General features: G+C 44.8%; 1 protein-coding gene across 1 annotated transcript in view; it reads left to right on the top strand.

Annotated features, from left to right (window-relative positions):
- INO80 (INO80 complex ATPase subunit) overlaps positions 1-25,343 on the top strand; it is a 2,478,170-nt gene that overhangs the window by 733,087 nt on the left and 1,719,740 nt on the right. The window contains exon 8 of the mRNA XM_044074204.1: positions 20,878-21,001. Within this exon, the coding sequence (XP_043930139.1) occupies positions 20,878-21,001 (124 nt within the window). The remainder of the gene's footprint in view (positions 1-20,877; positions 21,002-25,343) is intronic.

Here is a 25,343-nt window from a genome sequence, read left to right as displayed (position 1 = left end):
GTCCCGAGCCGCTGTGCAGACACCGGCTTCTGAGAGTGTATTCAGGCTTACAGACTTGCATATTAAATCGACACCACCTTCATTTCTAAGGCCTAAATCTCGATCCATGTCTAAAAAAACGACACCGAGGCCACATGTTCAAGCACCTATGCCTAAATAACAAATGATAAAAATGGCTGAACATCTAATTACTCTAATCGGGGTAGTCAACCCCCCCCGAGAGGCCTAGGGCTGAGCTTGATTATGAATCTTCTGAGCAGGCTTCTGTTTCTTCTGACTCTTCTAATGACCTGGATTTGTCCATACCTACTTATGAGGATTCTGATGCAGAGGATTCCATTCCCTCTGTTTCCCCTCCTGAAGATTATTCTTTTGGGGAAACTTTGCATACTTTAAGAGAGCATTTCCACTGGGAAAGCCAGGAATTTTCTGATTCAAAAAAGAGGCTTAGGGATTTCCTTCTTATACCTCCTATACTAGACATTGTTGATGATGTGTTCTCGGAATCCAGTTTAGCCCCTGATTCCCTGCCTCCGGCTCCTAGTAAATCTGACAGATACTACAGGGTTCCTGAGTCCCACAAGTTCCTTTTCAAAAATCCTGTTGCAGATCCAGAAACGATTTCTCAGGGGCCCAAGGGCATTAAGGCTTCTACTGCCAAAAAGTCCTACCCCTTCTCATAGAGACTCCAGGGTGCTGGATAGATGGGGTAAAAGGGATCTGGAGTAGGGAATTCATTTGTCAGCAACCTTTGGGTCTTAGATCCGACATCGGATCCGAGCTGGCAACGTATTATACAGCTATGGATCCGAGCTCCTAGCTCCTCCCCTCACCCATAATCCCCTGCCCAACCCCAAATGACCTCAGATCTAGTTTGCCGCTCTTAAGTTTGTCAGCTGGATTTTGAGCTCCTGGCAATATTTTCAGATAAGTGACTATTTTGTCTAATCAGCCTACTTTTTCAGTAGTTTAATCAGTGTGTGTGTGTTAGGTTTCCCTTTAGTCAGTTAATTTCTAATTTTTAGTGTTTACCCTCTCCTCACTGGTCGTTAGTGTGTGCCTGTGTGTGCTTGCGTTTGGGGCCTAGTGTGTTTGTGTAGCTTTTATTTAGTTTTGGGTATGTCAGAGGCCCCAAAACCTATTTTTTCTAAGTGCACTGAGTGTGGCTATAAGCTCTCTCCGGCAGATGGCCACACTCGGTGTGTTCGGTGCCTTGGGGTTGAACATCTGTCCTCGGGCTGTACCATTTGTGCAGCGTTCAACCCCAGGGCACTGAAAGAGCGGAGGTCGAAGCTGATCCTGGCGGGACTTCTGCCCCTGGATTCGGCTTCGGCCTCTGCTACTCCCATGGCACCTCCTCAGCCTCTGGTGATGGCCACTCCTGCCCCCTTCCCCCGGCCGGGATTCAAACTCCTACTAAAGCGCCAGAGGACAAGGGAGGCCAGGAGGGAGAAGCATCACAAGCGGCGGGCCAAGGCCTCCGCTTTGCCCCCCCCCCCCCAGCTAAGCAGGCTTCTCCCTCCATGGCTTCCAGGTCTCCTCCTCCTCGGCTCCGATCCCCTTGCTTCTCCCCGGGACCCGAGGAGGAGGAGACCCGATCTCCGTCGAGGTCATCGAGGCGGCATTCCAGGCCTGCCTCGGTGGCCTCTTCGAGATCCACCTACAGCCTGTCTGATGAAGACTCGGACCGGATGATGAGAAGGTTCATCCAGGCCCAGCTGCAGATGGGAGTGCTCTTGCCTCCCCCCCTTCGGGTGGGAGCTCGACACCTTTTCTTTGTTCCGATAGCTCCTTCTCCGACCCGCTTCCCAGGTTCGGAGTGCTCGGAGCCGGGCAGCATTGGAGCCGGGGGTGGGTCGGTGCCGACAGTACTGGGTACTTCGGATCCGACCCTGCCCTCGAGTCTGTCGGTTCCATCATCGGATCCAACCTCTCGGAACCGTGGGGCGAGCTTCAGATCCAAGGGATTCAGTGTACCTTCGGCTCCATCCAGGTCGGAGCACACTGGTCCCTCGGATCCGACGGTCTCAGCGCCGGTTCCGATCCCTTCATCGGATCCGAGTGGGAGTCGGCTTTCGGAGCCCAGGGAGAGCGGCTCCACCTTGGCCTTCGATGCAGTGGAGAGGGCTTTGTCGAGAGCATCCGGACCCCCGGCCCTTGTCTCGGCTCCACCTTGCACTCCCTCTCTGCTGGGTCAGGCTTCCATCACCCAGCCACAGGGACAGCCTGCTTCGATGTCCCAGGTTGTTCCATTGGAACAGGATATTGCTGGTGAGACCTCCTCGGACAGCCCCCCCGAGGAAGTGCCTCGCAAGCACAAGTGTAAGAGGAGGCACGTGGACTCCCCCGAGTCCCTAACAGAAGACACAGACTTGGATGAAGGGGAAGGCTCCCCAAGGTCACCCCCTGAGGATGTCTCCTTTGGAGACATCATGGAAATGCTCAGGATCGGGGGGGGGGGTCTGCCCCCAAGGCTTCCTCCGACGAGTCTGTGTTCCTGGAGGCATTCGAAGCAGGCCCGTCTACCTCTTGGGTGTCCCCTCTGGCCGACCCCCTGGTGGACCTTATCACCACCAGGGCGTGGAAGGAGCCGGGCACTGTGGAGCCAGTCCCTAAACGCTCGGATAGGATTTTGAGCCCCCCTGCAGACCGGTCCCACTGAAGCAAGGGTCCCCCCCCGTAGAAGCCATGTTGATGGCGGCAGCCATTAAGAGGGAACTAGCTCAGGAGAGCCCCACGGTCCATCCACCGAGCAAGGAGTCCCGCTCGATGGGTCGCCTTGGGAAGCGGGTATTTAGTTCAGCGACCTTCTCAGTAAGGTCTCTGAACTACATGGCACATGTCATCAGGATGCAGCGGGATCTTATTAAAGAATACGCTGCTCCCCCCCAGAGTCCATGTCGACGGAGGACAAGCAGTTGTACTCCACTCGTATGGCCACTCTAAGATCTATTTCCAATACCTCTATGCGGCTGTTGTCCCACGCCACTGAGGGAGCTGCTAGAGCTAGCGGAGCGGGCCTAGTTATGAGACGTCAGGCCTGGCTCCGACATTGTGACTTCGCGGAGCCCTTTAAGGCATCCTTTGCGAATGCCCCCTTTGATGGTTCTGCCTTGTTCGGCAAGACCGTTCGCGAGACACTTGTCCAGAGTGAGAAGGACGGGAAGATGTTGTCTGCCGTCGGAGTCCGCTTCTCTGCTCCCCAGAGGTCCTTCTCGAAGAACCAAAAGGGACAGAAGAAGGTGTGGTTCCTGAAATCGTAACATTCCCAACCCGCTCCGGACAACCAGTCCTTCCGTGGCAGAGGAGAACAGGGAGGATGCCGCCCTAGAGGTAGAGGGGCCCCGAAAAACTTTGGGTCCAGAGAATCTTTCTCTGATCGGCCCACACAACAGCCCTGAAGTGTTGCCCGACTGCTCCACTTTGGAGGCAGTCGGGGGGCGCTTCTCGAAACATCTGGCGGCATGGGAGTCCATCACGTCAGACCACTGGGTGCTTCGGATCATATCCAGAGGTTTACAAAATCCCAATGCAACATGTCCCCAGACTCGGGAACCTCCCCGATGTACCACCCGATCAGAGGGAGGCTACAGCCGCAGAAATCCAGCAGCTGCTAAGAAAAAGAGCCATCCAGCCCGTCCCCCCAGACCAGCTCGGATTAGGGTTTTACTCCAGGATGTCCTTCATGGATGCATCTGCAGTCATAACAACTGGGTTGTCCTGTCATCAGGCAGCCCTTCGGTCGGCCGGATTCCAAAGTCCGGGTCCGGCTTCGGCTGATGTCGCACTTCACCCGACGTCATCTCTGCTGGTCTTCGGGTATAAAGGCATCAGCCGACGCCATTTTCTTCAGTCTTTCTTGCCGCGTGGCGCCCGAAGCAGAAGCTGTTCGCAAGTGCCGGTTGGTCAGATCCAGAGATTACTACTACCGAATACTCCTTCGAAGACTTCTAAAAGCTAAGTACCCCGTTGGGGACTCTTTCTTGCCTCAGCCGATGTCAGAAAAAGTCAATAACTGTTTAATTTGTGGGAAACAAATACCTCATAAAGATTTCCACTCTTACTGTTTGCCTTGTTTAGGCCCAGACCACGGCGTAGCAGCCTGTTCGCCTGTGCTTCTTTCAACCGATTTAACGCTTAGGCGTCGGTCGGAGTTTGCTGAGCAGTTTTTCGGCTCTGAATTTGCATACATTATGCCGTCGGATCCTCCGACTACCCAAATTATTAAAAAACGCAAAGAAAAAGACCGACACTCGCGGTCCGCGGTTTCGGCCGAAACTATGGTTAAGCAAACCGCGAGTGTCTCGGTTTCGGCCGAAACCGAGAAAACTGATCAGAGTACAGCCGAATCAATGACTACTACTGAGGTTCCGGTTACCTTACTTGAATTGGCCTCAGAAATTTTACCTACTACAGTGGTTACTAGTGACTTATCAGACACCATCCCTTTGGATGTCTCTACCCCAGTACGTGGTGCTGCTAGGCCTCCTGCAGCCATGTCTATTAAGGCCTTCGCCAGGGCTAAAGCACCCAAATCTACTAAGTCAGTGCCTGTTAAACCCCCCTCAACCAGGCCCACTTCTAGTTCACAAATGCTTACTCTGGCAGAAGATTTAATATCCTTAATTAGGGGATCTCAATCTCACCCAGACAGGGCCTCTCAGCCCCCAGAAAAGAGACCTAGAGCAGAGCCTGTGTCCTCTGATGATTCTGCGGAAGACTCAGATATTACAGACCAGCCAGAGGCTCCTTTCTCCAATTTTGAGGACTCAGATGCTGAAGAATCCATTCCAGCTGCTTCCCCACCAGAAGAATTCTCCTTTGGGGAAACCTTACATGCCATGAAAGAACATTTCCAATGGCAGGAACAGGATTTTTCAGTCTCCAGAAAAAGACTTGGGACTTTTCTGCACCTACCACAACACAGGCCCTTAGCTATACCTCCTGTCCTCTCTGTTGTGGACGATGCATTTAATGATGTTTGCACTGCACCAGATTCTTTACCTCCAGCACCTGCAAAACCAGATAGATTTTACAGGGTGCCAGACACCCATCATCACCTATACAAGGCCCCTCTTGCAGACCCCGAAACTATATCCCAGGGCCCTAAGGCAGTAGCCTCAACCACAGCAAAAAACCCTATTCCTTCTGAAAGGGAAGCCAGGTCTTTAGACAGATGGGGCAAAAAGGTTTACACTTCTGCTACTCTCTCAGCTAGAGCTTTAAACTGCCAGTTTCACATGATACAATACCAAGAGTTTATGCTTGATCAGTTAACTAAAAAGCTATCCTCTGATGACGCTATAGATAAGAAAAATCTATTAGAAATGGTAAATAACATACAACAGGTTAGTAACCATTCCTTAAAATGTGGCTATGATGCACTGGAGGCTTCATTTAGATCAGCCATGACTGGCACAGTGATAAGAAGACATGCATGGCTGAAGGAACAAGCTTTACCGGATCATGTTAAAGCTAAGTTATTAGATGCTCCTATGGATAAGACCAGTTTGTTTGGTACACCTGCCCAGCAGGTAATGAAGAAAATGGAAGAACAGGCAAAATCTGTACAAACGGTTAAAGATTTCTTGCAGGTTCAGCCCCCAAGGTTTAGCAGGAACTGGCCTGCCAAAAATTGGTCCTTTCCTGACTCCACAAGATCCCAAAGGGGCAGGAATAAACGTTCCAGAGGCAGAAATCAAACCAGAGGGGGTGCCTACAGAGGACGACAGTGGCAAGGTAATAACAGAGCCACAGGCACCGCCACTAGCACTACAACAGGGCAATCACAGTGACTTGATTCTAACTCCGCCTACCAGGGAACAAATAGCAGCACCCTTAGGCGGAAAATTAACCTTATTTTCAAAGAACTGGCACTATATCACAAAAGACAAGTGGATTTTGCAAACCATAGACCAAGGTTACCGGTTCCACTTCCACACTATACCAGTCAAAAGAGGAATGCCAAACCTACCTCCAAATCAAAAAACAGAAGCTCTACAGCAGATAATGCAATTAACAAAGATGAGAGCTGTGGAAAGAGTACCAATAACAGAACAAGGCAAAGGATTCTACTCCAGACTATTCCTAGTTCCAAGAAAGGAAAAAGCTGGAGACCTATTCTCGATCTGTCCACCTTAAACACATACATCATTGTCCCAAAATTCAAGATGCTGACCCTACAGCAACTTCTTCCCATGCTGGGCAAGGAGTGTTGGCTGGTAACTCTAGATCTCAAGGAGGCATACCTGCACGTCCCCATTCAACCAATTTGCAGAAGATACCTCAGATTTCTTGCAGGATCAGAGCACTATCAATTCTCAGCATTGCCCTTTGGCCTATCTACTGCGCCCAGAGTATTCACAAAATGCCTGGCATCAGTAATCGCCCACTGCAGACTACAGGGAATCCAAATTTATCCATACCTGGACGACTGCCTGCTACAAGCGGACAACAAAAGCAAGCTGACAACAGATTTACAAAGGGTCATTTACTTGCTACAAGCACTGGGATACACAGTCAATTTGCAAAAATCAAGGCTGATTCCATCCCAAACAAGGACATTCTTGGGCTGAATTGGCCACACTACAACAAATGGCATTCCTAACTGCAGAAAAACAAAAAGATCTCCCTCTTTACTTCTTGGCACTAACAGACCACAGCAAGCTAACAGCAAGAAAAGTTCTGCAGGCCTTGGGCTTCATGGCATCATGCATAATCTTGGTTCCACATGCCAGACTGCATATGAGAAAACTACAGTGGTACCTAAAGAATTTATGGTCCCAACACAGGCACAGCCTAGAAACAGAAATTCCACTCATTCCATGCCTAAAACAGGAGTTCCTATGGTGGGCTCAAGCATGCCAGTCAAACCCAGGCTTACCTTTTCACAAATATCAAGCAAGCCAAACCATCACAACAGACGCCTCAGACCTAGGATGGGGGGCTCACATGCTGGACAAATGCGTGCAAGGATTGTGGACGCAGGACCAACTTCACCTGCACATCAACCTAAAAGAAATGCTGGCAGTAAAACTGGCAATCCAAAAATTCAGACCATTTCTCAAAGAAGGCCATTTGATGATAAGGACAGACAACACCACAGTCATGTGGTACATCAACAAACAGGGAGGCACTCATTCATACCCCCTATGCAGAATGACTTTGGACCTTTGGAACTACCGGGAAAGGAGAACACTCTAGCAGACACGTTAAGCAGAACCACCTCGGATGCTCACGAATGGATGCTACACCCGGACATCTTCAAGACCATCGCAAAGAAATGGGGAATGCCACAGATAGATCTATTCGCTTCCCCTCTCAACCACCAGCTCAAAAAATTCTGCACAAGGACATTCCATCCACTTGCAGCGAAAGTGGATTCGCTCTCCTTCAGCTGGAAAGGCCTGACAGCATATGCATTCCCACCTCTTCCCTTGATACACAAGGTATTACTAAAAATCAAGGAGGAGCGTCCAAGGATAATCCTGATAGCTCCAAACTGGCCAAGACAACACTGGTACCCATTGCTGAGGAGCATGTCTCGGGACAAAATGTGGTCAATACACCTGATGCCTTTGATGTTAACTCAGAACAACTACAGCATCATGCATCCAAACCTAAAAACGTTGCAGCTGACTGCATGGCACATCACATAGCAGCAACTATTCCAGATCTCTCCCAAAGGGTTAAAGACATTATACTTGAAGCCCGCAGACCTTCAACAAGAAGGAACTATGCAGGGAAATGGAAAAGGTTTGTCATTTGGAGTGCTGAAAGAGGGAAGGATGTGTCGAATATAGATATGGCTAACATTCTGGAGTACTTGCCAGAGCTTCTACATACAGGCCTGTCCTATTCCTCCATCAAGATACATGCATCAGCTATTTCAGCAGAATACAGCTTTGATCCACCTGTCTTCTCACATCCTCTACTCAGGCAGTTCCTCAGAGGGATCAAGAATGTAAAACCTCCTAGGAAACCACCTCTGCCAGCTTGGGATTTGAACTTTGTGCTAGAAAAGTTGACACTCGCACCTTTTGAACCAGCAGCAACAGCAGACCTACAGCATCTTTCATGGAAAACTGCTTTCCTACTGGCAATAACCTCAGCAAGGAGGGTTTCTGAACTTCAGGCCCTAATGGCAGTACAACCCTTCCTAATCTTCCACCAAGACAGAGTGTCCATGAGGACTAATCCTACATTTATGCCTAAGGTGGTATCCAGAGTGTCCCTAAACCAGGCAATCCACCTACCTACCTTCTTCCCCAACCCACAAAACAGAGGGAAAGAATGCTGCATACCTTGGATGTACACAGACAGCTACGCTACTACCTGGACAGAACAAAAAGTAACAGAAAAACTGACCAGCTTTTTGTAGCCTATGCAACAGGAAGGGAAGGAAAAGCAATTTCCAAACAGACAATCTCCAAATGGATAGGAAATTGCATACGATTCTGTTACTCCTTCCATGGAAAACCAATTCCACAGAACATACGACCTCATTCTACAAGAGCAACAGCCACTACCACAGCCTTCTTACGAGGAGTGGCAACCAAGGACATTATTGAGGCGGCTACTTGGACCTCCGTGCATACATTTGCCAAGCATTATAATTTACCTCTGTATTCCAGATCCCGAGCAGGGTTTGCCACTGCTGTACTGCAAGGGATCCTAACCACACCATAATCTATTCTTCCTTCTCCCCTAGTTGGCTATGGTATTCTACCCAGTTGTTATGACTGCAGATGCATCCATGAAGGACATAGTACAATTTTGTACCTACCATAAATGTAGATGTCCGAACTGGATAGCATCTGCAGTCAGGATTACCCTCCCTCCTTCCCCTCTGTGGTACTCCTAGGGTATTTACCCTCTTAATAGCTAGCTGGTGGGGGGGAGTCTCTTATGGTGTATTTGTTTGTATATATGTACATACATGCTTATTTTCTGTGTTTGCCTTCTATCCTTTGGGAAACATTGGCATTTTTACCAAAAATTTAGCCTTCCAAAAGGGCAACTGGCATCTGGGGCAAGAAACACTGAAGAAAATGGCGTCGGCTGATGCCTTTATACCCGAAGACCAGCAGAGATGACGTCGGGTGAAGTGCGACATCAGCCGAAGCCGGACCCGGACTTTGGAATCCGGCCGACCGAAGGGCTGCCTGACGACAGGACAACCCAGTTGTTATGACTGCAGATGCTATCCAGTTCGGACATCTACATTTATGGTAGGTACAAAACTGTACTTTCTTTCTGGTTCCAAAAAAGACAGGGGACTTGAGACCAATCCTAGACCTTTCCCTCTTAAACCTGTCGGTAACCAAGGAAAAATTCTGAATGGTCACTCTTCAATCCATTCTCCCCCTCTTGCGGGAGAACGACTGGATGTGCTCAGTAGACCTCAAGGATGCGTACTACCACATTCTAATGGACAGACGATCCAGGAGGTTTCTCCGCTTCTGGCTGGGAGCCAGCCACTATCAGTTCAGGGTCCTTCCCTTTGGCCTCACCACAGTCCCCAGGGTGTTCACCAAAGTTTTAGCAGTGATAGCAGCCCACCTGAGACTCCAGGGAATGCAGGTCTTCCCGTTCCTGGATGACTGGCTCCTGACGGCCCCAACAAGGCATCTTCTCTGCTCAGCCAGAGACTATTTTCTCCACCTAGCCCCCCCAGGTAGGCATCACAATCAATACGGACAAATCCTCCCTTGCTCCGACACAAGTAATAGAGTTCATAGGGGCCAGATTGGATACCAGAAGTCTGCGAGCCTACCTGACTTCGGAGCGACTACAGAATCTGAGTCTTCATGTGCGGGCCATCCTTCAATCAGAAGTTCCACCGGCGGAATTGGTCCTGAGGGCGCTGGGCTCCATGGCGGCGGCAATAAAGCTTCTTCCATGTGCTCGCCTAAATATGAGGGAACTTCAGTGGACCTTCCAAGTGCAATGGTCCTTCCAATTTCTTCCTCTCTGCCACCCTATCTCAATCAGCAAGGCTTGCAGGAGGGCCCTGTTATGGTGGCTCCAGTCTCCAGACCTCCATATAGGCCGGCCCTTCTGCACTCCTCCCCCTCTCACCACGGACGCTTCTCACCTCGTGTGGGGGGGGTGGCATTGCTCAGGCAGAACAGTCCAAGGCACGTGGAATGACACAGAGACCTCCCTGCATATCACTGTTCTGGAGATGAGGGCGGTGCTGTTAGCGTTGCAAGCACTTCAGAACCTTCTCCCCGTAGGAACTATTGCGATACAGATGGACAACATGTCAGTTGTTTGGTAAATCAACAAACGGGGGAACCAGGTCCTACCCTCTCTGCCGAGAGGCCATGAGGGTGTGGGAATGGGCGATCTCCACCAACAGCTTTCTGATCGCAACGCACATTCAGGGACAGACCAACATTCTGGCGGACAAACTCAGCCGCACCATTCTTTCCCCTTACGAGTGGTCTCTCAACTTCCAAGAAGCGAAGTGGATATTTGCAAAATGGGGGCAACCCTGCTGCGATCTCTTTGCCTCTCCCTCAAATACGAAATGCGACAGCTTCTTCGCTCTGATTCCCCCACCAGGGGAAGCCCCGAGAGACACTCTGGTGCATGCTTGGCTGCCCGGTCTACGTTATGCCTATCCTCCACTACCCCTGATGCTAAAGCTCTTACAGAAAGCCTCACAGTTGGGGAGCAGAATGATCCTCATTGCCCCATTCTGGCCTCGGCAAACTTGGTTCCCTTACCTGTGGTCTCACGTGGTGAATCCTCCCTGGATTCTGGATCCCAGCCCGAATCTAATATCCCATCCATCAGGCTTACCGACCCCGAATCTGGACAACCTGAAGCTGGCAGCTTGGCTGCTCCAGTTCCACTCTTAATCAGGACTCCCTGTATCTCTTCACCAGTCAAAGCCATCTTGGTGGCCACGCACAAACCTTCCACCAGGAAAGTTTACCGCAGTAAATGGAAGCGCTTTTCCATCTGGGCGGAACATCATAATTTGGACCCCTTCACTGCCCCTTTAATGACCGTGTTGGACTTCCTCACCGGACTCTTTCAGCAAGGAGCCAGCTGTTCGACAGTCAAGGTACAATTGGCAGCCATCTCCCATTACCATGTGGGACATGAGACAGGTCCTTTGATGTCAGCTAAACTATGCAAAACCTTCCTCAAGGGTACTTTTCTGCTCAGGCCCCCTATCAAAGAAGCCGTACCTCCTTGGGACCTATCACTAGTCCTTCAAGCCTTGACTACTTTCCCCTTTGAACCAGCTGCCTCGGCCGAACTTAAATATCTGTCCTGGAAAACAGCATTCCTGGTAGCCATCACTTCAGTGAAGAGAGTTTCAGAACTTCAAGCCCTTTCCTTGAAACCCCCTTACTTGGTTTTTCATCAGGATAGAGTGTACCTCAGGACCAATCCCTCCTTCCTACCCAAGGTGGCCTCAGAAACCAATATCAATCAGTCCATCAACCTACCAGTTTTCTTCCCTAAATATCAAAATAAAGGAGAGTACAAGCTGCATTCTTTAGACGTGCACAGGCAGATTTGAGGACTAATTTTTTTAGGCAGTCTCAGCATACTGGGTTTCTTTTTGCTTTGAGTTCACAGGGCAAGCCTGTGTCAAAACAAACTATTTCTAGGTGGATTGGCTTTTGCATTTGCATTTTGTTATTCCCATCATGGCAAGGAGATTCCAGCTGGGATTAGTTGCGTTTCTATATTCATAGGACTACTGGTCACAGACAATCCGATCAGCTGTTCATCTCCTTTGCCAAATTCAGTTTGGGTAAAGCCGTCTCGAAGGTCACTTTGTCACGCTGGATTTCTCAATGTATTCTTCTAGCTTATGAAGCTTCTGGGAGGCCCACACCTCAGGGAGTCCGTGCACATTCCACTCGCTCCATCTCTACTTCTGCTGCCTTTAAATCTAGAGGTTCCCTTGGGTAATATTTGCTCGGCAGCCACTTGGGCCTCATCTCACACCTTTATCAACCACTACAAACTGGACGTCATTTCCAGAGGGAGTGCATCCTTTGGCTCCGCAGTGCTCCGGAACATCCTTCCATGATGGCTGCCCAAGATTCAGGTAGCTGGGGACTCTGTCCCAAAGGTTGCTGACAAATGGAAGTCCCTACTCCAGATTAAGAAGTTATGTACTCACCATAACGTTTCATCTGAGTAGGTGGCTTCATTTGTCTGCAACCATCCCCCCCTCCTTCCCCCTGGCCTTCAGAAGAGTTAGTACTTTTTGTATTATCCTGCCTTTACTTGTTAGGACACCTTTCCAGGTATCTTTAGGAGGGCAAACTTGATCTGAGGTCATTTGGGGTTGGCAGGGGATTATGGGTGAGGGGAGGAGCTAGGAGCTCGGATCCATAGCTGTATAATAAGTTGCCGGCTCGGATCCGATGTCGGATCCAAGACCCAAAGGTTGCAGACAAATGAAGCCACCTACTCAGATGGAACGTTATGGTGAGTACATAACTTCTTATACTTCTGCAACCTTGGCAATCAGAGCTTTAAACTGCCAATTTTGTATGCTAAAATATCAACAGCATATTATTGGACTGCTTAAACAGAAAATGATGTTGATTCCTGACAGTGTGGACAATAAAGATTTACAGGATTTAATGCATTCTGCTGAACAAGTTGGAAAACATACTTTGCAATGTGGTTTTGATTCATTAGAGGCCTCTTTCAGGGCTGCACTGGGCCTGTGCTTAGAAGGCATGCTTGGCTTAAGGAGCAATCTTTGCCTGATCATGTTAAGCTAAATTGTTGGATGCTCCTTTAAATCAGGACCGCCTGTTTGGCAATAAGGCTGAAGAACTTCTTAAAAAGATGGAAGATAAAGCTAAATCTATGCAAACTGTTAAAGATTTTTTACAAGTGCAACCACCAAGATTTAGTAGGCACTGGTTTAAGAATTGGTCCTTTCCAGCCCCTTCCAGATCCTCTCAAGCCAAACCCAGACACAGCAAAAACCCCAGGTTTCAGTCCCAGGGAACTCTCAGAACTAAGCAGTGGGGGGCTTCCACTTCCAAATCTGGAAATAACAAGACACCCCCCTATGGTAAACAGTCTCAATGACTTCCTTTTAAAATTCTCAAGCACTTATCTTTTAATCGCCCCTTTGGGGGGAAAGATTGCTCTTCATGCAAAGAACTGGGAACTCATAACCCCGGACAAATGGGTTTTAAATATAGTGTCCCAGGGATACAGATTTCATTTCCGCATGTTGCCAACACCAAACGGGTGGCCAGACCTGCCCCCAAATCAGTGGGCAGAGGCTCAAAAATAAGTACTTTCCCTCTTAAGCATGGGGTTATTCAACTGGTACCAGAAGAGGAAAAGGGACAAGGTTTCTATTCCAGGCTTTTTCTGGTACCCAGAAAAGACAAATCATGGCATCCAATCTTGGACCTGTCTACTTTAAACACCTTTCTGGAGATTCCAAAAGTCAGAATGCTGACTCTTCACCAGTTATATTCTATGATAGGCAAAGACGCCTGGCTGGCAACTCTAGATTTAAAAGAAGCATACCTGCACATCCCAATCAGGGAATCTTGCAGAAGATACCTATGCTTCAAAGTAGGTTACTTGCATTATCAGTTCTCTGCACTGCCCTTTGGCTTGTCTTCTGTGCCCAGGGTATTCACAAAGTGCCTGGCTCCAGTTATTGCATTTTAAAGGCAAAGAAATATTCAAATATATCCATACCTGGACGATTGTCTAATTCAGGCAGAAAACCAGGGCATACTTTTAAATCATCTGGCATTTGTAGAAAGGGTTCTAACTTGTCTGGGGTACACCATAAACGAAAAGAAATCACACCTGGTACACTGTCAACAGATTACATTCCTGGGAGCAAGTTTGAATACAACTGCCCAGATAGCTTTCCTCACGCCAGAAAAGCAAATTCATTTGGTAACTTACTTCAAACAAGTGGCCACAAAACCCCTGCTATCTGCAAGAGAAATACTGCAAGCCTTGGGGTTCATGGCCTCCTGCAGTCTTCTAATTCCATATGCAAGACTGCATATGAGGAAACTACAGTGGTATTTAAAAAGTCTATGAAGTCAACATTGTCACAGCCTGGAAACAATGATTTCTATCATACCTTGCCTATGCCTGGAGTTCCAATGGTGGGCAGAGGCCTGCCCCCAAAACAAGAGACTACCATTCACACTACCCCCTGCCACCCAAACCCTAACTACAGATGTATCAGACTATGCATGGGGGGCTCACCTGGCAGGGAAGTGCATTCAGGGCAAATGGAACCCAAATCAAATGCACCTACACATCAATCAAAAAGAAATGTTAGCTGTACAGAATGCTCTGACAGCCTTCAAGGACTACATTCTTCCAGGACAACTAACGGTAAAGACGGACAACACCACACTTATGTGGTACATAAACAGGCAGGGGGGTACACATTCCTACCCCCTCTGCAGACTAGCCATGGCATTGTGCAACACAGTCTTGAGCTACTAAGTGTACCTTCAAGCTCAATTCCTGCCAGGAAAATTGAATACACTGGCAGACGGACTAAACAGAAACCTCATGGACCCACACAAGTAGAAACTGGAACCACGGATTTTCAGCATGTTGACAAGTAAATGGGGGAGCCCAGACATAGATCTATTTGCCTCCCCCCAGAACTACCAGTTGGACAAGTTTTGCACAAGGACTCCCCACAAACAAGCCTGGAAAGTGGATGCTCTGTCCTTCAGCTGGAAAAACCTATCAGTCTACGCCTTTCCCCCTCTGCCTCTGCTCTCCAATGTTCTACTAAAAGTCAAACAGGGCTAACCAAGGATGATTTTGATTGCTCCAGACTGGCCGCGCCAACACTGGTACCCACTCCTGCGCAGTGTGTCACAAACATCTCCATGGCACCTGCCTAGGACCCCTTCCCTGCTGTCTCAGTAGGAGAACCAAATTCTGCACCCTCAGCTTCCAGCATTGAACCTTGTAGTCTGGCTAATCACTTAAATTCACCCTTATCATCCCTCAGCAAACCTGTGATGTATGTCATCTTGGAGGGGAGGAGACCAAGTACTAGAAAATCTTATGCTGACAACTGGAAAAGATTCTGTGCCTGGAACCAATCTTTAGGGATGAGCATAGCAGCACCCAATTTGCCTCATATTTTTCAATACCTAACTGGGATGCTTCACAAGGGCTTGTCTTTTTCCTCCATTAAAATCCATGCCTCAGCTATTTCAGCTCACTGTAACACAGAACCACCCCTCTTCTCTCATCCTCTGCTCAAGCAGTACATCAGAGGGGCAAAAAACTTGAGACCACCCAGGAGAGCTCCTACCCCTGCCTGGGACCTTAACTTTGTTTTGGAGAAACTCACTGTACCTCCTTTCAAGCCAGCTGCTACTGCAGACTTAAAATTTCTGACGCAGGACCCAAGACTTTGTTAATCAGGCTGACTGAGGGCTACTGCAAGCAGATAACCCAAATGTGATGACTGCAACAGTGAATACACTTGAACATCTACATTTATGGTAAGTGTACACAACTGTACTTTCCAGAAACGCCTTTTGGTTCTCCAGAACCCAGGTAGTGTAGAAAATTTTGACTATGGATGTCCACAAGAGAGGACTTGGTAAAAGTTTCCTTCTCCATTTTTTTTTGACTGAACTATAGCTGTATACTTTCTCTCTCATTCCATCCATCCCTGGTGTATTGTAAAAGATATGGGTGGAGAGGCAAAAAATGGTTTTGATAGCACCCTTTTTAACCCAGTTAGTGTTGGTTCATCTTTCTGCTGAACCCAGCAAGGGAAGAATCCTGTATGCTTCTTCAGCATGCATAACTCGTTATTCAGAACAAGGGGGTTAACCATCCACACAAGCTTGCAGATACTAAGACTGACAGTGCGGATTATTTACTGCATATCCCTTCCTGGGACATGTTTTCTGAGGACATGTTACACATATTAAGTGAGGCCAGGAATCTCAGCATGAAAAAATTTTATATGGCAAAGTGAAAATATTTCTCCCATTGATCGGAAGACAGAACAAGACCCAGAATTAACATGCGTCTATAATCATTACTTGCCTGTCAAACCCATACAAAGTAGGGCTATCATGTACCTCTCAAAAGGTACATGCTTCAGCCATCTCTGCCTGTCTGCCTTTAGAAACCCCAACCCCCTTCTCCTAGTTGACAGTTAAACAGCTCCAGAAAGAGGTTCTACATCTGAGCCACCTGGAAGAGAGACTGATGCACTAAGAGATCTTAGTTTTGTTTTGAAGAAATTTAATTTCCCCTCATTTTAGACTGTTGCTTTTAAGACTGCCAAGTTAGAAGATGACCATTTGGTAACTTCTGACTTAAGCCAAATGTATTTCAGAACTGCAAACTGGACTAACCTATATACCAACCCTTCCTTCCTGCCAAAAGTAGTTATAGAACTGTCATTGTACTTAACCATTAATTTAACATAGTTTTTTTTCCTTCTCTCAAGGGAAATAATCTTGCATTACCTGGATGTGCAGTGACATTTGAGATTTTGCTTGGACAGGAGATAGCAGTGCAGAAAATCTGATCAAGTCTTTATTGCTTTTGCAAAATTGATAGAAGGAAGGCCGGTCACTGAACAAACCATAACCAAATGGATAACCCATTACATTGCCTTTTGTTATAGCCCTATACAAAATTAGTACCTGACAACAGTGCTCATTCCACCATGGCCATCGCTACCAGCACAGCCTTCCTTAAGGGGGCAACGACTCAAGCCGTTTTGATTGCCTTTGACAAACATTTCAGTTTGGTCCTTGTTTCTTAAGCTATTTTGAACCAGCCCTTTGTGCAGTGCCTCCACAACTACCTGAAGCTCAAGGATCATCCCAAGTGTCAGTACTGCAGCATTGAATGTATAAACTTACCATAAATGTAGATGTTTGAGTAGATTCACTGTTGCATTACCATTTCCCCTCCACCTTCATTCCTTTTATCCTTTCTTCTCCTTTGGTTTAGGTTGAGTTGGGTGACCAGACTACACTCCCCACATTGCTCTCTTGCCCTAAAGGTCAGGTATTCCCATTCCTAAAGGTAAGCAACAGCTTGCAGTTGCAGGCTTGGGGGTCCTTCTGATTGTGCTTTTCTAGCTAAGATGGATCATCCTTGGGAATGTAATGCTCTGGTTCCTAGAAACCATTCTTGGACCTGCTAGGGAAAGACATCCCTTTATAGCCCCAACACATACCATGATCATCAACTCTCTCTCTTCCATTTTTCTACCTGGGATTGGGGTGTCGTGTTAACTTTTACCATATCTCTTGATTCAGTGCTACACTCCTGCCTTCTTTGACACTCATTCTTGACTGTCACAGATCTTCTGTCACACAATCCATCCATCTCTTTGCTGGATGCCCTCGTTTCCTTTTACTTTCTTCCTGTCTGTCCCAAATCATCTTCATCAGATTGTCTTTTCCTTTTCTGCGCATGTGCTTGAACCACTGTAATCTGTTCTCTTTAATCTTTTCTGCAATTGGATCTACTTTGACTTCTGCTCTTAAGTCTTCATTTCTTCATATGTCACACAGTGTGCATCCTACCACCCATCTTAGGCACTTAATTCCATCACCTGTAGCTTCCTTGTCTGCTCTGCCTTACTGCCCAAGTTTCTGAACCATACAGTAGTACTGGCTGCACCACTGTTTTGTACACCTTACTTTTCAGTTTCTTTGGCATTCTTTTGTCATATGCTATACCTGACATTCTGTGCCACTTGGCTGCAACCCTTCTGATTCTAGCTTTGACCTCTTCTTTCAGGCTTCCCTTCTCTTCAACCACCCCTCCCAGATACCTGAAGCTGTTGAACTGTTCCACTGTCTTCCCTTCTGTCTCAATTCTCAGCTTCTTCTGATTTCCCCCATTTGTTGCCATTACCACTGTCTTATCTGCACTCTGTTTCTTCCCATGTGCCATCAGTTTTACATTCAATTCCCCTATCCTTTGGTGAAGCTCTTGCTAAGAGTCTGCATGTAATACCACATAGTCTGCATACAACAACTTTGTTGATCTCTCCCCTTTGACCTATTTACAGTCCATCACCAGTATAAATAGAAGGAGACTCAGGGCTGAACCTTAATGTACACCTACTCCCACTGGGAACCCCATTGTGAGACCAAACAATGTTTGTACTTGAGTCATTGGATCCTTGTACATAGCCTGCACTAATTCTACCTATGTTTCTGGGACTTAGATCCACCTCAGTACTGCCTAAGTCAGCTTTCTTGGGACCTTCTCATATGCTTCTTCCAAGTCTAGGAATGCCCAGTTGGGCTCTTTCCTCGTCTCTAGCTTCTTCTCAACTATCTGTCTCATTGCAAACATCAGGTCAGTTGTGCTGCATCCTTATCCAAATCCGAAGTGCTCATCTCCCATCTTACTTTCTTCTACTCTGCATATCTGTTTATCATTTTCCCTTTTTATATAATATATGTGTGAATATATATATATATATATATATGTGTGTGTGTATGTGTGTATATATATATAAAATATGTAAACAACAAGTAGTTGATTTTTTTTCTCTTTTCTTTACTAGTATGCATAAGAAACAAGACCGTCCATAGATGCTGATAGCATTTATAGGATTTCCCCGTATCAGTCTGAATGAAGGCATTTAAAATAGTCTGATTGTAGTTTAGCTTGTACAGTTGGCATTCTGTGGCCTTCTTTGCTCAGTTCTTGTACTTCGCCTGTTCTTTTTAGCCTGTAGCCCATCCATTCTCTTTTGTGTACTAACTTTTCAGCTTGCAACTCCTTTTATTTAGACATTTCTCATACTTGGTATGTTTTACATACTGTCATTCTTTGTTATCTGGTTGTGGTCCATAAAGCTGAGGCTTAGACACTGTTGTGCCATTGACAGTAAGTAGAACATCATTTTATTATTCTTTGTTATTTATGTGCTTTGTTAAAGATTATGTGTATAGTGGTGATTCCAAAATAATTTGTTTATTTTTCTTAAGTTGGGGTTCTTTCGATTTTTATCGTCTTATCTTTAAAGAAAATCTCTTCCACTCTGTATTACGACCAAAAACTGCCAGCATAGTCAAGCATTGATACATTTGACATGTTATACCCGCTGCTCCAACACTTACAGGAAGTGTGGTTTCCTTTACATGGTGACATCATGCTGTGGTCGGTAGCCTTAATTAGGTGCTAGGTAGTTAAAGGCAGTTGTAGTGTGTGCCTAGCATGTTTCCTTTTATTATTTGCAGTAAAAGTATTGTTAATTATGTCCAAGTAACAAGTAGTTTTTATTTTATTTTTATTTTACATTTGTTTACCGGGATAGTCTGACTGGGCTAGGTGCTCATTTTCAGCAGAGGCCCAGGGAGAAAAGCTCCACAGTGAAATATAAAAGCCACATGATATAGACATTACAATACACGAATACAAGAATAAATAATGGTCAATAAACATAAAAAATTGTTATTCAATAGTAAATAATATATAATGTTGAGTTATAGCTAAGATGTTGCTATTGCACCTAAATGCAAGATGCAAATATTAGTGAGTGAAAAGTCCAACGTTTGGCACTACAACTAGAACTGGCACTCAGTATACCTATGGGAATGGTAAATGTAAAACTAAGTAATGCTTATACATTCTTATCCCTTGACCGAATTGAGCTGCACATATATTAACTGATCTTTTTTTTGCAGAATTATGCCTTAACGGCAAATTAGCTGATGTTTTTTCAAAAGTATATGCAGTGTTGATAATATATACGATTGTTATTGCTCCTAGAACTGCTAAAACCTGTTGTACTATTAACTTTCTGAATAAATTAAAATGCAGTCTGACTTTGCACATCAAGATGACAGGTCTGGTGTCACAAAATCAAGAAGTACTGCTTCTGGAAGACCTCTGTGGGTAGATTACTTCAAGTGGTAAAAAATAGTTAAAAAAACAAAATGCATGTCCACAAAGCAGGCTTCTTAATGGTGGAAAGTGTGTGGGAGAGCAGATTGGAGCCTTGATTAAGCTGTCCAATGCAGACAGCTTTTGTTTCCCCATGATCTACTAGGTTATCCACATGGATTGAGGCCCATTTTCATTGAAGGCCCAGGAGCACTGTCTGGTTAAATTACTTGCTGAGAGTTGCACAGTAGGCTGATCATCCTTCCAGAATGGTGTTAGTGAAGCAAGCTTCTTGCTTTCTTGTAGGGATTACCAGACTTATAAAACCAGTTGCCATTCCCTCTTATACTAGCTAAAACACTGCCAGCTAGTAAACAGAGGTTGTCAACAAACCTTAGTCACCACACAGAACACTAGTTGTAACTTCAAGGTCCAAAAGTGTGCCCACCCAAATGGGGTCTCTAATTTACATTGGAGGTAGTATATTAAGAAGTAGGGATGTAAGGAAACAGAACCCCTTCAAATATTGTTTAAGAATACCCCTTTGCAAATTCAGGCACGAGAGTTACAGTATGGTGGTCACAACATAATCTGATGTGCATTGTATCAGTATTAAAAAAAATACTTTTTGTGCAAACATTTATTTATTTAATTCATTTGTCTGTATTGACTGGGAATGTCTGACTGGATAAAAATCAGAAGAGGCCCTGGGAGAAAAACTCCACCGTTAAATCATAGGAATTACATGAACAGTGAACATTTTGCTTAAAGTAAAATAAAAATTCACATTTCCATTTGTATTCTTGGATTTTCAAGCAAGAATTCTAATTGATTGGTGTTGATAAAGTATATTGCAAGGCTGACTGGTATAGGCTTTGGTACTTTATTTTTGATGGAGTTTTAAGTGCTGTCCTAAGCATTTCTGAACAGCTGATTAGAATCTTGATATACTGTTGTACTTATTTGTTGCTTTTTTTGATCTTACAGCAAATGCAGCAGTACCAATACTACAGTGTTGGACTCTTGTCCACACACGACTCTTTCTATGAGCAACAGCGCCATTTATTGGGTCCTAAGAAGAAAAAATTTAAGGAGGAAAAAAAACTGAAAGGTGAGTATTTTCACCATATTTTGATAACTGAATAAATATCATGGCCCAGAGGACTTTATGGAGACAAATCTTGTACAATTATACAGAGAAAGTTTCACTGTCTCAACAATGAAAGTAATGATGCAGAAACGTTTTTTTTTTTTATGTTGATAAAATAGACAGCACATTGGTACAACGATTAAGTTTTTTGCTACATAACTCCAAAATCTTGAGTTCATTCATTACCTCATATCACTGAATAGGTGAAGCTGGTGTGATCTTTTCACATGGATGATTGTTATAGTAGAATTCCTAGCCAGTGTGTGAATTAGCCACATGTGGTTATCTGCCTAACCTGCCTAAATCCCAGAACTTTGGAGAAGTTGAACTACTCAATATATACGCAATGTGTGGATTCACTCCAGCATCCCAGATATGAAAGACAGTTGCCCTACCCTAACTTCAGTTCTTTTTTTTTTTCTTCTTATTTCTCTTTTTTGCTGCAGTGTTATGCCCATTTCAGTGAGAAAGTTCATGGTGGCTCAGCCTAGTTTTAAATTTATAGCTCCTCTTAGGAAGTATCTAAAGGTAAGTTCTGGTACAGGGAAATATTTGTTTCTATATTCTATTCTTGTTACTTTTCCTGGTAAAGATTCCCAGGGTTAACGGTATTCATTTCTCCGGCTATGCCAGAAAAGCCTTTACAGTTGATGGCACCAAATGCAGTACACAATATTTTTAAGCATTATTAAGTCACATTTTAAGTTGCAGCATGAGTTCATGTACATTAAGAGAAAAGAAAATAAACCCTAATAAGTTTCCATTGTTGTTATGTAGTATAGATATGCTTTTGTTTTAACAATTATCACAAATGGCTCAGTTCCTGCCTTTTCTTAAACTTTACTCCTACTCTTGAGCATTTTTCTGCATGTATTGTTCCTACAAATTCCATTTATTTCTATAAAATGTACTCTTTGCTTTTTCTCGTGATCCCACCTCTAAGTCTTTTATCTCCTTTACAATGTTCAGTACTTCCATTACAGTCTGTTTAGATTTTGATTTCCATTTTCTAATAATTGCTTTTTTCCCCACCACTAACATCCAGCTTAGTAAGGCCTTACTGTGCCATGGCAGTTCAGATACTATAACCCAGGTTAAAACAATCATCTCCTTAATTACTGCCATTTCTTCCCCCCAACTTTTCTGGAAGAGTACTCTATAGAGAATTTTTTTTTAATCTGACAATGTATTATAGGCCCAAAAAACATGTTCCCAGTTGTCTCTCTCTTCCCCATCACATCTCCAACATTTACTGTCTACATGAGGAAAAATCCTCTGAAGTTTACTTGGGATATGAAAGTATGTCTGCAAAATCCCAAACCTTCAGGGTATAAAAAAATATATAGGCAGAGGCTTCTGAGCAAATATTTTAATCCTTCAAGAATTTATGTACTTGGGAGCTCTACAGATTACTTCATATTTTTCATTTGTAATTTGTCTTTCCGTTTTCCATTCCCAATCTTTTCTAACCTCTTCTGATTGATTCTTGTAGTTATTATGCATTATTTTATAAGCCATACCAGTTGTCTTTTTTAACAGCAACTCCTGTTCTGTACAACTTAAAACCTACCCAAAGCTGGTCTTTAATTTAGCACACTCCCCTCTTCCTTTCTCTCTGCCAATACTTTATCAATCCCCAGCAGGTAAGTCGGTCTCTAACGTGGTGTCCAGACTCTTGCTTAGCCTTTTCCCACATTACTGCCTTTCTATCCTGAGCTGTTTGCTCACAGTACATTGGTTTCTTTGGTAATTTCCTCCAGTAAATTCCAGCTCCCTCTTGGTTGTTTTCTAACCTCCTACTTGTGGAAATCCCTATTGGTAAAGTCTCCCATTTTCATTCCTGTGCTGAATTAGGTCTCAGAATACTTTCTGCTACCTTATTTATTTTATTTTGTTTATTTGCAGTTTGTTTGCTAGGATAGTCCATTGGGCCACAAGCAGCCCATTTTTAATGGAGTCCTGGGGAGAAAAGCTTCAGAAAAATACGAATACATAGTACACATTGCACATATACATTGCAGATTATCTCATAGGAATACAAAGTAAATATGATAAGAAAAGGTTAACAATGATAGACTACATCAGTATAGTTCATTAAACAGCAATAAAAAAAACTTTTTTTTTTTTTTTTTTTTTTTTTTTTTTTTTTACAAAAGTAGCAGCATAGGGTAACTATTAAGTAGTTGGTCAAATAGTTCAGTAGAGCTGTGGAAGTATGAAGTGGTATTAGAAGGATTAGGTAGGATGGGAACAGGAGCACTTCCATTGTGAAGTTAGGTGTGAGTGCAGCAAGGTTTTAAATGAGGAGAGACTGCTGATGATGCAGATACAAGATGGTAGAGAATTCCAGAGGTGTGCAAGAGAGAAGGACATTAGGTGATTACCAGCTGGACGTGTGGGTTTGTGCAGTCTAATTAGTTTTTGGGAATTAGATCTTAGAAGCTGTTCTGGTTCATGCATTTCAAAGGTAGTGGCTAGGGAGGGACAAAGAGAGGGTTTGTAAATGAGTTTGTGTGCTTGGGTGAGTTGGGTATAAGTGAGGAGGTTTGGTAGCTCAAGCCAGTTTAGTTGGTGAAGAGAATTACAGTGGTGAGAAATGGCTCTGTGACGTGCCTCAAATTTTGATATCTTGTTATACCAAGAGGAGAGTTTTGTTTTGAGGGAGGATTGCAGGTTGGTGAGGATAGATGCACCATGTAGGAGGGATGGGATGAATTAAGTATTGGCTAGTATGATCCTAGTAGAAGGAGAGCTGAAACGATTATGGCGGTATAGCATACCAAGTTTGTTGTGGGTTTTGTTGATATTTACTTATAAATGTTTGTTGAATTTTAATTGATCATCTATAAGTACTCCTAGTAGTTTAGTGTCAGACTATTTCTAGGGGAATATTGTTTTTGTTGGTGGTTATGAATGAGTGTTTATCTAGGGAGGGGGTTTTGGAGGCCGTGAATAACATAAGTTTAGTTTTTTTTACATTAAGAGCCAGATGGTTGTCTAGCATCCACTGCTCAGTAGAGGAGAAGGCACTTTGGGTGAGCTTATTTAGAGTGGGGATAGAAGGGGAGGAGCAGATAATGGTAGAATCATCAGCATATTGGATGAGGCTGGAGTTTGGAATGGCTTGGTAGAAGTCATTAGTGAATATATTGAGTAGTAGGGGGCCTAAAATGGAACCTTGTGGGACACCTGTGGCAGTATTATGGAAAGGTGAAGTGCCTTTATTCCATTTGACCGCTTGTTGTCTGTTTGTGACGTAGCTGGAGAACCACTTGTACAGAAAGAGGGGATAGGTTTAGTTTGGAGAGTTTATTAAGAAGCAGGTTGTGGGAAATAGTGTCAAACACCTTGGAGAGGTCAAGGAGAAGAGTGGACACGAAATGGCCGGAATCTCGGGCTTTAATTATTTCAAGGAAGGAGAGGAGGGCAGTGGAGATGCTATGACCAAGTCTGAATCCATGCTGTGTGGGGATAAGAAGCTGGTTGTTGATGAGATAGGGTAAGAGTTGTTGATGGATACATTTTTCAAGAAGCTTAGAAATAGGTGATAAGATAGCAATAGGGCGAAAGTTTGGAATGTCATTATTTTTGTCTCCTTTATGAAGAGGAATAATAAAGGCTTTCTTCCATAGCTGGGGGACCTGGCTTTCTGAGATGGACCAGGTAATTAGTATGCTGATAGGGAGAGCAATTATTTCTACAGCTACTTTTAGGAAGTAGGAGGGAATTTCATCAAGGGCATTGGAACCAGGTTTTAATTTTAGGAGAAGTTTTTTTATGGTGGATATAGAGATGGGATTGATAGAGAAGGGTGGAGGTTGGGGGCAAGGGATGCTAGGGGAGGAAGGGATGGGTGCAGGCTGAGGAGGGGTCATAGAGGTATTGATGAAGGACAACACTAGCTTGCTTATGGACTCTGAAGAAAGAGTTAAATTGGGTGGCTAAGTCCATGTCAGAGGCATCAAGGTTAGGGCAAGGGTTTTCTTTTTTTCCTGGGTTGAGAAGAGATGAGATTCCTTTCCAAAATAGTTTGGGATTGGTGTTGTGGTTGGTTTGGAGAGTGGAGAAATAGGCTTTGTGGTCTGAGGTGATACTTTTTTTACTTTATTTCGTAGTGTTTTATATTCGTTAAGGGTGATAGTGGTTTTATTTTTATGGTAAAGTGTCCAGGCTTTGTCACGGAGTTGCATAGTAGCTAATGTGTTTTTGGTTAACCAGGGTACAGAGTTACTTTTTGTATGTTTTGTTTTTAGAGGGGCTAAGGAGTTGAGCAGGTTTGTGAAAGTAGAGTTAAAGTAGGAGA

This window comes from Protopterus annectens, chromosome 6.part0, assembly GCF_019279795.1.
Source record: "Protopterus annectens isolate FY-2018-M chromosome 6.part0, PAN1.0, whole genome shotgun sequence".
NCBI lineage: Eukaryota > Metazoa > Chordata > Ceratodontiformes > Protopteridae > Protopterus > Protopterus annectens.
The sequence above is the reverse complement of the archived record's forward strand: the minus strand, read 5'-3'. Positions and strand labels throughout refer to the sequence as shown.